The 14,393-nt window shown below is 37.0% G+C and overlaps 1 protein-coding gene across 1 annotated transcript in view; it reads left to right on the forward strand.

Annotated features, from left to right (window-relative positions):
- The window catches only part of MAP3K7 (mitogen-activated protein kinase kinase kinase 7), a gene marked incomplete at its 5' end in the record, with an annotated part of 31,665 nt that extends 17,496 nt beyond the window's left edge, over positions 1-14,169 (forward strand). The window contains 4 exons of the mRNA XM_010294244.1: positions 4,218-4,282; positions 10,510-10,618; positions 13,422-13,483; positions 14,043-14,169. Coding sequence (XP_010292546.1) covers positions 4,218-4,282; positions 10,510-10,618; positions 13,422-13,483; positions 14,043-14,162 — 356 coding nt within the window. The remainder of the gene's footprint in view (positions 1-4,217; positions 4,283-10,509; positions 10,619-13,421; positions 13,484-14,042) is intronic.
- Positions 14,170-14,393: the final 224 nt, after the last annotated feature.

Below are 14,393 nucleotides of genomic sequence, written 5' to 3' on the forward strand. Positions count from 1 at the left end.
CTGAGAAATTAATAATTATTTTCTATAGATTAATCTGCAGCTAAAAACTAGGAAAAGAGAACTACTTAAGCTAAAAGGCAGTATTGGCACTACAGAAAAAAGATGTAAATTGTCTGCGAGTAAGTCTGGGCTGTATGTTAAAAGCTTTCTGGTTGTCAGAACAGCTTTCCCATTACAGTAAAAACATTACAGTAAAAAAGAGATTAATTGTTACGTGACAGGGATGTGATCATTTGCCCAGTAGACTAATTATATTTATCTATATACTTAAAGCAGTTATTCAAAAGTACCTTGCTCAGTTAGTCTTTTAAAGACAATATAGCATCATCTGTTTCTCACCTCTTCCCTTTCCTTACTCTCTCAGCACAAGGCTTTTTGTCCTGGCCTTTTAACACCCTTTTCCCCTTCTAGTTATACTTCCAGGATCCCCAAACTGGCACCTCCATCTCGATCCCACGCCGTTACGTTCCGTAGCACTTCTGCCACGTACCCGGCTCCTCCGAACCTCCCTGGGCACGTCCGGCGCGGGGGCGTGCGGCCCGCCGCCGTCCCCGGCTGTGCCGCTGCTGCCCGAGGTTCTGCTGAGCACATGGTAAAGCAGCTGCTTCCCAGCGAGGGGAGGCGCCAGGCAGGCATGTTACCATGAGTCAGCTGCTTTGGGGCAGGGCTATTTTGGAAGTGTGAGTACTACATCTGCTATCGCTGGGGTTTTTCGTAATGTGTTGCCTCGGCTGCTTCTCATCCGTGAACTGATTATGCTACTGAGGTCGTAAAATACAAGTTTTTATCAGTTGAAGGTAAAATGTTGGCAGAACTTGGAAGTTTTTAGTATATATTTGCTCTTCTTTCTGACTAGCTTTAAATAAGGGCGGATAGATTTTTCTTTCGTTTAAGATGTTATTTTTTGTAACTAGCTTACAAAACTTAGAAACCAAAAAATGGATTGACTAATTCCTTTTCGGTGTAACAACTTGGCAAATGAGTTTTCAGCGGTGGTATCCTGCAACCAGATAGCCAAGTGTGAATTAGCAATATTTTTTTTTTATTTATAGTGTAGGTAGTTAATGGTATAGATAATAACGGACCAACATTTTATACATATATATGAAAAATAAAACCCTAGTAAATACAAGAGGCTTAAGTAGCTGTATGTTTAAAGAAATAAAAGAAAAAAATCTAAGACTAGTTTGTAAAATAATCAAGAAAAATATTCAGAACACCTTTTCAGTACAAACCAGTCAAGCAGCATCTAGCAAATATACCTTCAAGTACAGCCTTTTCTTCACTGGCAACGTTACACATCTCATGCATATATAGCATGCATGCATTTGACTTTGTAATTTTGTCATCTGAAACTGTGCCACAGCGTTAATGTTTTTATAGCATTGACACTGCATAAGTGATTACTCGGGATAGACAAATTTTGTTCAGTGTCTTTAGAAAGTACGCAGGAATTGTAGATGCTTTAGGTCTGTGATTTTTTCCATCTACTTTTAAAACCAATATAAGCCAGAAGCCCCACCCTTGTCTCCCCAGATCACTTCATTCTTCTGGAATTCAGATCAGTGTTTTAACGTCTTCAAAATGTCTTCTACCACTGTTACACTTACTGATCATCCTGTGCTGGGAGGGCAGTTTGGGTCTCGTAGGTGTGTGAGGAACAGAGAGTACTCTGCACAAATAAGAAAGTGTAAAAGGAGACGCAAGTATCTGCTAAAGGGCAGGGAGAAGAGTTCATAGCTGGTCTGGATGTTTGGGAGGGGTGATCAAAAGCCTTAAGCTGTATTAATTTGTTTTTGCTGGAATATGTGAGGCAGCACACGGTGGAGGTTTCCTGTACCTTTTGAATTTCATTTTAGAAATAAACAACAATATGTGAAATTGTTTTTTTGAGGCCAGGAAGTATGTTTGTGATGTTTGATTTTTAATCTTAAAATCCTGTAAACCACTGAAATCCTGACATAGTGCATCAAGCTACCGTATGTCAGCTTCTGTGAATGCACACAAATCTTAGTTTTTATAATGAGAATACATCAGTTTTAAATGGACGTAGAGGTAAGAACAAGATCAAAACTGCGAAAGTGTAGAGAAGTAGCAGTGATCATTTCAAATAAAGATTGTATGTTGTATAGTATATTTTTCAATTGAAATTTGACTTGAATCTGGAGCAATAAGTATTTGTTGATTTGTAGTCTGTTTCTGCTTTGTCTAAGCTATTTGCCAGATGTCTGCAGTAGTTACACTAATTAAAATGGCATTGCCTAGTAGAGCTTGCTCTTCCCTCATGCTACTAACTTAAATATATTTCATTTAAAGGTGTTCATTTATTACAACACAGTAGTTTTGGCCCCTTTCTCTCCCCCCAAGGCATTTTCTTTTCTTTCTTGCACCCCACCCTGATTATTTTAACGTTTTGGCAGCCATGTTCTAATATTTCAGCAACACATGTGCCGGGTTCTTTAAATTCACAAATGTTGCTAATCTGAAATGAGAATTTCAGATATTTTTGCAAGCCTATTTCAGCTGAGCTAATTTTAGAACAGTGTTGTTGAATGAAACATGCCCATAATTTTGTATTGGTCATGGGTGGATCGCCCGTAACTTGAATATTGAGATGTGCACCCAGATGAATTATCCACAGTGCCAAATTCTGTTAAATGTATAATTTTGTTTGTTAAATGATTAGGTATTGAAAAATTTCACAGAAAATGAGTAAGTTCAGAAATGTTGACATAGATTTGTCATTCACACGATCTCTAATGTGGAAGTATTAAACATAATATAGCTATTGTTGCTTAGGTAAGTATATACTTTCCCTGAATTTCAGAAGAAAAAAGATCCGAGACCCCAGAAAAGTTGTAATTCAGATTCATGTGTAGTCAGAGTAAAGAATATATTCCTAATCTAGAATACTTCTTGATTTTCTGATATGCTTGTTTCTCATAGTACTTTCTATAAATCTTAGGCTATAAAATGTCGTGACAAATTGGTAAAGTGACACTGAGAATTTTGTACTGCTGTTTCGCGGTAACGTGTTCCTACATGTAATAGTACCTATATTTAAAAAATTTGAAGTATGATGCCATTAAATGTATTGATTAATATTAAATAGCCTGACATTTTTGTAGTAACTGTTGCAAATCAAAACACCTGTCAAGATAGGCTATGGAGTCACATGGAAATGATGTTGAATAAGTAGTATCTAAAAGGTTAAAAATACAGTGCCTGTTACAGGGCTCCGAGTGAGCCGGGTCGGCTGTTGCGTGCAGGGTCGCTGGGCAAGGGGCTGCCACGGCTGTAGTGGATGTTTCGGATGCTCCCCTCGAGTAGAAAAGTTACGTAACGCAGAGCTAAGACCAAGAATTTTGAGCATTGTCAGCTGTTACTCGGGACATTTCGGCGTTTCCTTTTGGACAGCTGACCTGCTCTCAAGAGACAATATAAACAATCACCGTAATAAAAATCAAAGCAGCCAGGGAGATTTCGTTGCATAATCTCCTTTTATTTTTAAGGAGACTTTGTTTCCTGGAAGTGCTTTTGATTGCGTGTCAGTGTTAAAATTTAAACTGCTTTATGTAGCTGTCACTGGTGGATAATTGCTAACAGGTGGAAGGAGAAGAGGAAAAGATTACAGCATTGTGCTCAGTAGGTTGATGGTGGGATGTGATTTAGCTGAACAGTCCCCTTTTCACACTTCTCAGAGCATGAGAATGGGACATAGTTTCGTTCATGTGAAGGAGAGAAAGACCAGAAGGAAGCGCTTTCGCCTCTTCCTTTGGGTGAGGGGAGCGGCACGCGGGCAGAAGTCCTTGCTGTGTTCCTTGAGCACTCCAAAGAGCGACAGGTTAAAGCTGGCAGCCTGTTATCTCCGCGGTCTAGCTTTTAGAAATCCCCATAACGTAACGCCCTTGAAATAGATGTCGTCATCAGCTCCTGCCCCGAGTACGAAGCCTGATCAAATACATGTGACAGAAGATGGTGGAGTAGAGTGCAGCAGCTATTCATGTGGTAGGAGTGGTTATTGTATTAGGGTATACTTTTTGTTGACAGGCCAGCATGGTTTGAGTTAAAATTCTGCAGCTGTCTCTCTCCCCCTCTCTCACTTTCTCTCTGTGGATTTGTACAAATTCCAAGCTCCTCTGTAACAGTCGCACCCTTCTTATTTTGTTCTGAATAGATTTCACTGGTTTGTTTTTGTTTTGTTTTTTTCCCAGCAGGAAACGGACAGCAGAGGCGCAGATCCATTCAAGATCTTAGTGTTGCTGGAACAGAGTCCAGTCAGGTAACATCTTTCTCTTCTTTATCTTTCAGTAAAGTCAACACCAAATCTGTACAGGGAAACTTGGTCTGGAAAACTTCACCTTTGATGCTTTCGTAGAAATGATGTGGAAGCTTGGCAGACTGTAGTGGCACTTGTATTGCTTTTAAATTACATTCCATGAGGGTAGGTAGTCTATGAATGAGCTGTAGATGAGAAGTGTTTTCTGTATAGCTCGTGCAGCATTTATCACTTTTACTTACACATAAGTTTTTGTGTACCATTTAATTTGGCTGAGAGCAGATGTTATGCAGGAAAGCCTTTTCACCTCTCTATGTAGAAAACAATTGTAATTACTACTTACGATTGTCTGAAGCAATTATACATATGTCAGACTCACTTTTTGCATAAAAATAAAAAGCATGTGTGTCAATATTATAAATGTATTTATTATCAATCTCTGAATCCTGAATAGTAACTTAAAGCAGTAGCTCTCCATTTCTTGTGAAAGTGTTACAGAAGGGTGCTATCACAAAGTTTTGTATAATTAAAAAAATACTATCTCAGTAAGTTATTTTATACTAACATAGCTTTTTATCTGATATCATAAGTGCCATAGTAACAGACAGAGTGGTATGTTACATAAAATTGAAATTAAACTAAGAACATCTTAAATGAGAAAAGTACAGCTAATGCTTCATTCAGATGTGTTTATTTCGTGTTTTTAATTGCTTCATTGTCTGTTTCAGTAATTCACAGAGGCTACTCAGTCGTTAGTGTGAATTGGCAAGTTTGAGATCCCTGCTCTTTGGATGTGGGAAAATGGAGCTTAGCATATTCATCAGGTTAATCAGGTTGCCCTATTAAACAACCTACTGCAATAATATGCAATATGTGGCAATTTTGGGGGTGTGTAGTTATCAGGGAGATCAACATTTGATCCTTCTTGAGCTCCGTGGAGTTGATAAGCTGCAGAAACCTCATCAATCCCCCGATATTAATTTAATATTAATATAATATAATTAATTAATATTAATCCCCCTATCAGAATTAATTTCTGATAGATGTACAGAGTAAATAGGATGACTCTTAAATACGTTTTAGTATCTTCAGAGAAGGCAGGTTTGTTAGAAAAGAATGAATCTGCAAAATTTAGTAAAGAAATAGATTAGCCTATTCAATTAATTGAAGAATTAAAATTATGCAAGACTTGGGGGTGGAGGGGGAAGTGACGGTACATCAGTTATACCAAATTGCACTGATTGATGTATGAATATATTTAATTATAGCTTTTTTATTTTAAATTTTTCATTCTGTTCATTTTAATGAATGGATAATATTTGAAAACATAGAATTTCAGCATTCATTTCATATCTTAATAACTATTATAAAACCTTGCTTTGAAAGCTGTCATATTGCTTGTATGGATGTTCTAGCTAAATTGGCCTTGTGACCAGGGGGGTGCAGAATAGCTTACCTACAGAAAAGGTTTTCTTTGTTTACCTCACCAATTTCAGATGAGAGTTTATAGAAGGACCAGAATCGCATTTGACTTTCTTGCTTCTGATAGTGTATTTATTGGAAAACTAAATGGAAGAATTACAGTTACCTGCCTCTATCTTGCAGTTTTTGGAAAGGTTACAATAAAACCTGGAAAACATAATATTTTACCAGGTATGAAAAAAGCATTTTGGAAGAAATTTTTGCACTGTCCATATAAATGAATAATGAATTTTTGTCCCCTTTTTGCTGTGAGAAGGGATAGAAAAGTTTGCTGAAACTAATGCTAACTTTTGACATACAGTAAAGAAGAATTTTGAAACTAATGAAGAAAGCCAGCACAATGTAATGATGGCAAACTACTTAAAATTACTCTTTATGGGTTTCTATAGCTCTGGATGTCACGGTCTTGATTTTTTAATTAAAAATCTTGAAGTGCTATCCGTATAAGCAATCTGCTAACCAAAGCAGAAAAAACATCCGTGACTAGTGTAGTTTTGGTCAGTTTATCCTATCTCCCTATATGCACCATACCATATATAGGTTATCCTTTCTACTGTGAAAATCCCCTTCCCCCTCCCTCTCCTCATTGCAAACATCCTTCTTCCCCACATTCCATTCTCTCTTACACCCACCCAGCGGCACAGCCTTCCTCACCGAGCCACCATGGCACTGCGTGCCTCCGCTCCCCCAGCCAGCCTTTCTAAGCCCCTGTCCCACTCAAAATTGAAGGATTGCTGCTGTGCCACTTTCATTTTTTTTTGGCTATTTGACTTGCACACTAAAGCTGATCAGAAATTTTTTTCTTAAAAGTGTTTTCACTGAAAATAGCTGCTGTGTCAATAGAAAATGTTTCTGTTATAATTGTATTTTTCTAACCAAGAAGGTTTTTCCAATTCAGAATGGAATTTTTGTTAAGGTGGGGGAAAACACTGGACTTGATAATGACAAATATACCAAAGTTTGGGATGTTTACCTTAAAGGGTAGACCAAGACTCATGCGTCCCTGCTTAGCTTCTGGTCTGTTTCAATTTTCACCCTCTTGTATGTTTTACGGTTACTCTTTCTGTGTACTCTTCAAAAAATTTCTTGTGTGATCTGTATGGTTTATGACAATTATTTTTGTTGTTTTGAGAAACCTAAGGCGTTTTCCAGTATTGCTTCTACTGATGTTATCAAGAGCAGGCAGTAATAGTGTTTTGCAGATGATTTTACTACTCACCTGACCCTTTTACATCAGAAGTCTAGATAGGAAAATATACCAAAGGTTTTCAGTCATTGGATCAGTCGTTGGAGGTTTGAAGTGTTGATAACATGTTTTAAGTCCTGTTTTTCACAAATTTCTTTAGTGCTTGGTCACCTTAGACAGGACCTTACTCCGAGTGGCATGAGCAGCACTGTTGCGACCCTCTCTGTACAGTCAAATGCTACATTTCCATTTGTTTCCATCCATATACTGTCATGCTCTATTCATTTTTCCACATAATTTTTTTTTTGCTCTGAATTGATTCTCCTGCCCTTCCATTTCCCGGTACATGCACTTTAAAACATTGTATTGTGCCATCTGTCCAGCACTGCTGCTTTTGCCTAAACACATTTGTAGCACAGAAACAGATGTGCAGGCTCTGAATTGCAGGCCCCCAAAAAGTTTCAGGGGCTTGAAGGAACACAGCAAACCTATTTACACTGGAGAGAATTTTTGCAAAATTTGGTATTTGATACAGATAGACTGAGAAACATATTTGGCATAACCACTCAAGAACTGCAGGTTGTGATCAGGTGTATCTTTTATTGGGTCATGTTGATACATCATCCTTCACAGTGCCATCGTAATATCAAAACTACCTCTTTTAAAGTTTTTTGTTGTTTTACAACTGTTTCTGGGCCTTGATAACTCATACAGTTTACTTTGAAGTAGGAAAAAAAAGTAATGTATTAAAGAAAACAATGTACTGTATTGAACAGTTGAAAAAGAAGGTCAGAATGTAGGTGCCCACATGCATGCAAGCTAAGTGTGATAATTTCTGGGATCTGCTATTATACAGATGAATCATTCTGTCCATGGGATTGTGAAATTGGTCACAGATACACATTTTTCCTCTCCTTTCACAGGGAGATAAAATCCACAGATGAGGAGATAGGGCTAGTAACAATGATTGCTTTAAATTGTGTTGCCCATTTAAATTAAACTTGAGGGGGGGATTATTCTTCTGGGCACACCAGATTTTCGAGACTGCAAGTCTTTGAGAAATGGAAGCTGAGAAGCTGACAATGCCAAGTGGGTTTGGCCACCTGGAAAAGATGATTTGAGAGTAACCTGATAACCAGTCTGTTGAGCATGCTGAGATGCCTGGAGGAAGCAAGGATGAAAGGATACCTGTGAAAGGGCAGCAAAAACTGATTGCTAAAGACAGTCACTGGCATACCTGTCACAGGGGCTGGCATCCAGGAGGCCTAAAGCATCTCACTCAACACGCGCTCAGACACTGTAATCTAACGGGTGTTCAGTTGTGGGCGCTTTCTTTGGGCTTTGCAATGCTTTTTAGATACGCTTCCAATACAGCTCCTTCATTTCTGTCTCTTGTAATTTTGTCTAAATAATGTTACCACAGAATTTTTTTTCCTTTTCCATTGACGGATCAAAACAATCCGGTGCAGCAAGCAATCTAGTACAGTACATTTGCGAGGTTACTGTAACTAGAGTACTTCTCGGGTGCCCTTTGCTGTCGGCTGTAGATACTCAGCAAATCTCTTTTTGCTTAAAGAACTTACATACCATTAAAAACATTTCCTCAGTCATCTGACCTTTCACATCAGCGGAGTCTGTTTATTGTTCGTGTCTGAGGACGCTGACAGTAAATAAGGAGTAAGCTAGGCAACTTAAACCTTCCTTCATATCAACAAAGACTCCAACAAAAAAGCTTTTTCAAAATACCTGATGCCGTTACCCTGATAGTTAATATCATCCCGTAGTATTATTTCTGCAATAGTTTATTGCGCTGTTCCCAGCTACTAACATAAAACGTTAAATGGTTCATAAAAATGAAACTACCTCCCGTTCATGCTGCTTCCAGTGGCTCTGTCAAAGAAGGAATACCAGGCTAATGGATAAATTTTGGTCCCAGTTTGGCAATTCCTTTGTTCTTGCAGAGTTTCATGTTACTTACTCTCTATTTATGAAAATACTTCCCTTGTTAAGGCAGAACGCACTCACATACGTTGAGTTTTCCTCAACATCTGAAGACTGAAATAATTTCAGAAAATTAGGTAGCTTAAAGAAATGCATAAGGAAATATAAAATAATTCCATTTTTTAATTACTAACTGTTTGTACTAAAGCTGCCTACTTTCTCTGCAAACATTTTCCATTGCATAAGCAAGTAACACTGAAATGTTCAGCATTTACACAGGAATGCTGTTAACTGCTGCAAAATAAGGCTTGTAAGAGTTTGTAAAGCTCTGAAAGGTAGTAACTGAGCCATGTTTCTGACTTCCCTGTTTTATCTAGCAGACTTGAATTGTTGTTCTTTTAAAGATGTTTTGTTTTAGATAGCATGGGCATTTACCGTTACAGGTCTCAATGCATGCAGTTTAATAGTGTGTTTTCCTAGCCTCTTAAACTGAAGCAACTACAGGAGAGACGTAATGCAGTTGAAATAATGGATATTTCAGTGTGTAGAATCTTGTTACTCTTTGAATTGTTGCTTGACTGACAGAAATCCTGGCATTTAAAAATTAAATTAAGATGGGATATTTGGAAATCAAAGTCATAAAGAAATACAGTTTCCAGGTAATGTATATATCTGAGTGCTTTTTTTGAAAAATAGGGACATTTGCTTAGTCATTTTATGATAAAATAGCCATATTGAAAATAGTTGTGTTTTAATAGCATCTTCTCTTTTTACTTCATTTTTTTTTCCTGCAAAACTTGCTGAGCTTTATAGTCTTAAGTCCTTTACTGTGTTAATTTTATGTCAGTGAGGGGGCATATGAAATACAAGAATATATATTGTAAATGATAACTCTGGAAAAGAAGCTCAGTAGAATAATGAAGATTGTATTATATTTTTGCTGTTTGGTAAACAAAAGGATTGGAGGAATGAAGTTGTATATACAGGAACTCCCTACAGAATTTGGTTTTAAAGAATAAGATAATGTCTTCATTTTCTAATGGCTTTGCTGTAATTGATTGATCCTTTTTGATTAAACGCTTTTTTTCATGTTTTGCGAAGATTAGTCACATAATCTCTGAGTTAACACAGGAACCGTTAGAAAATTGTAGATTAACACACTGGAGCCTAGTGCAGTTACTAAGCTGCATTCCTTTAGTTGAATGTCCTTCCATTCATCAATTAAACATTGGAAACAAACTTTATTTCTTCCTTACGTTATGGAGCTGCTGGATTTCACTAATGGTAGTATGAAAACTACTAGACATAGTTTCATGCTTCTTATATAAAGATCTTGAACACATTGTTCAGCACGGCTTTTTATTATGCTGAATAGCCCAATTATATCCATTCCTTTGGACGAAGGAAATTTGAAATTACCCCTGTAGTGCATGTAAAGTTTATCAAACTTGTCTGGAGAACTTTCAGGGTAAAAGCTTGGGGAGGAGGTTATTTGGGAGGATTATAGGTTCAGGTTTCTTCACATTTATATTTCTTTTTAATACTGTTTTCTAAAATGAACCCTGCAAAACTTCTCTTGACTTTTCTTGTCATTTTAGTTTGTTTTCTTTTATCATTTCAGGAGAGTAGAAACAGCAGTAGATCATCTAGTCCTAGTGTGAGAATGATCACTACCTCGGGACCAACCTCTGAAAAACCAGCTCGTAATCCATGGACACCTGATGATGCAGGTAATCCTTTGTTCATTAGTTAACTTTTTGCCTATAAAAAATACATCTATTTGATTATGGTGTGGGGTGTGTGCCCAGGCATTATCAAAACCAAGCAGTGAAAGTCACAGTCCATTTTAGTTGTGCTTAAATTAAATCATTACATTACTGCTTTGATTTGCACACTGGCTTTAAGAACTTTTTTAATATCTAATATATTAAATTACATAAACTTGTAAGCATTTTGCTTGTAATAAAATACTGTACCTATGCAGTTATAGTACTATTTAATGCAGATCTTTTAGCTCCAATTATTGATTGTAGTGTGGTTTTGGGAAATGAGGGGAATAGACATCTTAGAGCATTTTAGACTTTGTGCATTTGTATTATGAATGCACAATTAAAGCTTTCATTACTTTGACTTCTGGAATGAAATGTTATGTAGGTGAGTATCAGCTGGAATACATTAGTTCTATTTTTTTATCCGTGTTGTAATTTTACTTATTCGGAATGTACATGTGCACACAGTCTTACTGTTTTTAAATGAACTAATGTAAGTGTCTGGAGAAGTGTTGTAAATACTTCTGTAGCATCACTGTTCTGTTATGAAATATGATTAAGAGTGAATATAATTTAATAGCTGAATTCAATTTTAAAAGTCATAATGCATTCCCTTATGAAAAGAACCAGTACTGGACTGCATGAAAACAATGAATACCCACAAAGTCCTTTTTAGAATATAAATAAGAATTACATTTTTCTTACCAAAATGTACATGTTGAATCCTATACTTAATCTCAGGCTGGTACCTCATAGTGCCTCAAATTCTGAAATCTTTTTCTTGTGATCTGTTTCATCTTTGACTGACCAGACTATTTCATTCTTTTCCTGTAACCAAATGCAAAATAGAAACTCACATGTGGACTGACTCTTGCACAAGCGTGTATATATATACACATATATATATATGCACACTTGTATTTTACCAAATATAAGGTGATTCTGTATGTAAGATGTGTACTTTTTTTTCCCCTCACCCGTTTTGGTGGAAGGAGGGCAACATACCCTTGTATTTTGCTTCTGTGCTTTCTTCTTTCTGTCCCTTGTCACTTTGCCTGATCACACTACGCCTTGGCACTCATAATTTCCAAATCCCTTGCCCACTGCCACAGCCCACCCTGTGCCCTCTTTTGTGTAGCATGGGTCCTGAATTGCTTTAGGCAGGGAGCACTTACAGGAATTGCTGCCTCACACAAAAACAAGCTCTTACCCAATCCATACTTCATTGGGAACTGAAAGTTGCTGGTGATATGCCAGTGCAAAGGCAGTTTTTCCCAAGTCTTTGGCCTTAAATGCAGCCCAGCACTAGAGCTAAAAGTCAGGTCTGTTTTCTGGTCCACAGAAATCCCTCACCTTATACTCAGGTAAATACAGAATGTACCACATGTATATTTTTTCTTGTTAGGTTTATGCAGTCCATAAGCAAATAATTGTTTGAATTTCTAAAAAGAGAAATAATTTTAGTTTTCTGTAAAAGAGGGTACATTTTTAAATTAATGAGGCAAAATGATAAAATGAGGATGCAGCCGAATCTGGTCAGTCACAGGAAAAGTTACAGTTCTGTGACACAGTGCTGAAATGCTCAGGAATGTCATCTGAGGTATTTTGCATGTATTGATGTATTTGAAACATTACAGTAATTCCTTTGCTGTAGCGGTATGCCGTATATGGCAATAGTCTAACATAGGGAAGGACTCTTTCTATTGTTCTCATTTAAGATACTGTGGTGATTAAGTCTCTGGTTTTAGGGTTGTTTCTTTTTTTGTTTCTTTTTTTTTTTTTTTACCACCTTCCAGTTTCCTTACAAGCATACACTTAACCACTTTTTCTCCATTCCCACTCTCTTATTTCTGTTTCCTTTTGAAGCTGCTCTTGGAGATAGCATAGTCTTTGAGGGCAACACCTTAGTTTCTCTACCACGACTACTCTGTGGCAGGTGCTTTTGGGGTATGGGTAAGCAGCCCCTTTTTTTTCCCACCTACCCTCCTCCATATAATCCTCTAGTAGCAATAATGCAGCTATAAAATCAGTAGTTTCTCCATGTGTCTTTACTCCTATGTCTCTTAAAGCTTAACAGTAACCTTGTGGGCTACCAAAAGATAGGATCTATATGAATTCAGAAACATGTTAAATCTGCAATGAAAGCACTAGAGAAATCCAGAGTAACTGCAGTGTAAGAAGAGAGCAGCCAGGCCCAGGAGATAGATTGATTATTGGGCTCCTTGCTACCCACAAAGTATCTCTAACAGAGCAAAAAAGATGTCCTAGGGCATGTTGTGAGGAAGATGCTTACAGACCTACCTCAGTAGGCTTCAAAACTGGGCAGGAGCTTGTGCTTATTTTATTTTGGCAGAGCTGGTTTGCACAGCTTCTAATTTTAAAATCATTAGATGCATGGGCTGGCTGGCTGATCCTTCATAAACAAGAATGAAAAGGCAACTTTTTTATAAATAGAAAACATGATTGCAAACTGTACAAAAATAGTATTTTTAAAGTCAGTATGCTTTTACATGGCTTCTAGAAGTGTAGGACGATAACCTTAATCTTTATTTCTTCTTGGTGTGATAGACCATACTTTTGAAGTTCTTAACTTTATCAGAAAAACAAAATGATTCATCTGCCTTGGGATTGGAACGCTGCTATTTCCATTTGCCTTTCCACATTCAGATTGTGTACTGTGAAATGATTTAGTGTTCTTGTTTTTGTCCTGTAAGAATAGAATTAACTCCGACAATACATCAAAGTTTTCTTGGTGTTGTTACAGAGACCAATGGGTCAGATAACTCCATCCCAATGGCATATCTTACATTAGATCATCAGCTACAGGTAATAAATACATGCTTTATTAGATACTTTATCTTGCATCTCATTCTAATGTGTGAATTTTGGGCTGCAAAATATAGTGCCACATATTTACCTGTGTTTATATTCTATCTAAATTTTGACCAAGGCTAAAAAAATATATTATGTAATATGAGATTGGTTGACTGAGATTTGATCAAGCTATTAAAAACAAGCCCTGGGAAACATGATCCTTAAAACCAAATGTAAGCTGAGTTTGACTGTCAAAGTAAGACATTATTTGCTTGAGTGTTACTGAATTAAATTCTTGTATTCGCTTTATTTGTTGTGTGGGGGATTGATTAAATACTACTTTGATTTTTGTTCCTTGTGACAAAGAGTATCAGATTAATAACTGCAGATTTGAGGTTTGAGTCAACTTTGACATCAGTGTGGTAACATTTTCCAGGGCATGGTTTAACACTTATTTTTAAAACCTTCCTGGTTTTTAAAAGATGTTATAAATACACTGCAGAGACATTCTAACATACTATATACTAAGATATCAGTTCATTAGTTTTTCATGTGTCTGATTTATTTTCAGCCTCTAGCACCATGCCCAAACTCGAAAGAATCTATGGCTGTGTTTGAACAGCACTGCAAAATGGCACAAGAATATATGAAAGTTCAGACAGAAATTGCATTGCTGTTGCAGAGGAAGTAAGTGAAACATGTTAAACCTTTTCTGTTCTTCCATATGTTTCTTTTACCCAAAGTCTGTTATCTGTGACTATTATTTCTGCCTTAATCTCAGAAATACTGAGCTGCTCACCATAGGTGAGAGATTCAGAGCAGGTAATTGAAAGTTTTAATCAACATCAAGACTCTTCTTCTGGACAAGTCCTACTTTAAAGTGTGTAGCGCATCCATGTATGTAACATACTAATAAATGTTT

Source organism: Phaethon lepturus, unplaced genomic scaffold (assembly GCF_000687285.1).
Source record: "Phaethon lepturus isolate BGI_N335 unplaced genomic scaffold, ASM68728v1 scaffold54709, whole genome shotgun sequence".
NCBI lineage: Eukaryota > Metazoa > Chordata > Aves > Phaethontiformes > Phaethontidae > Phaethon > Phaethon lepturus.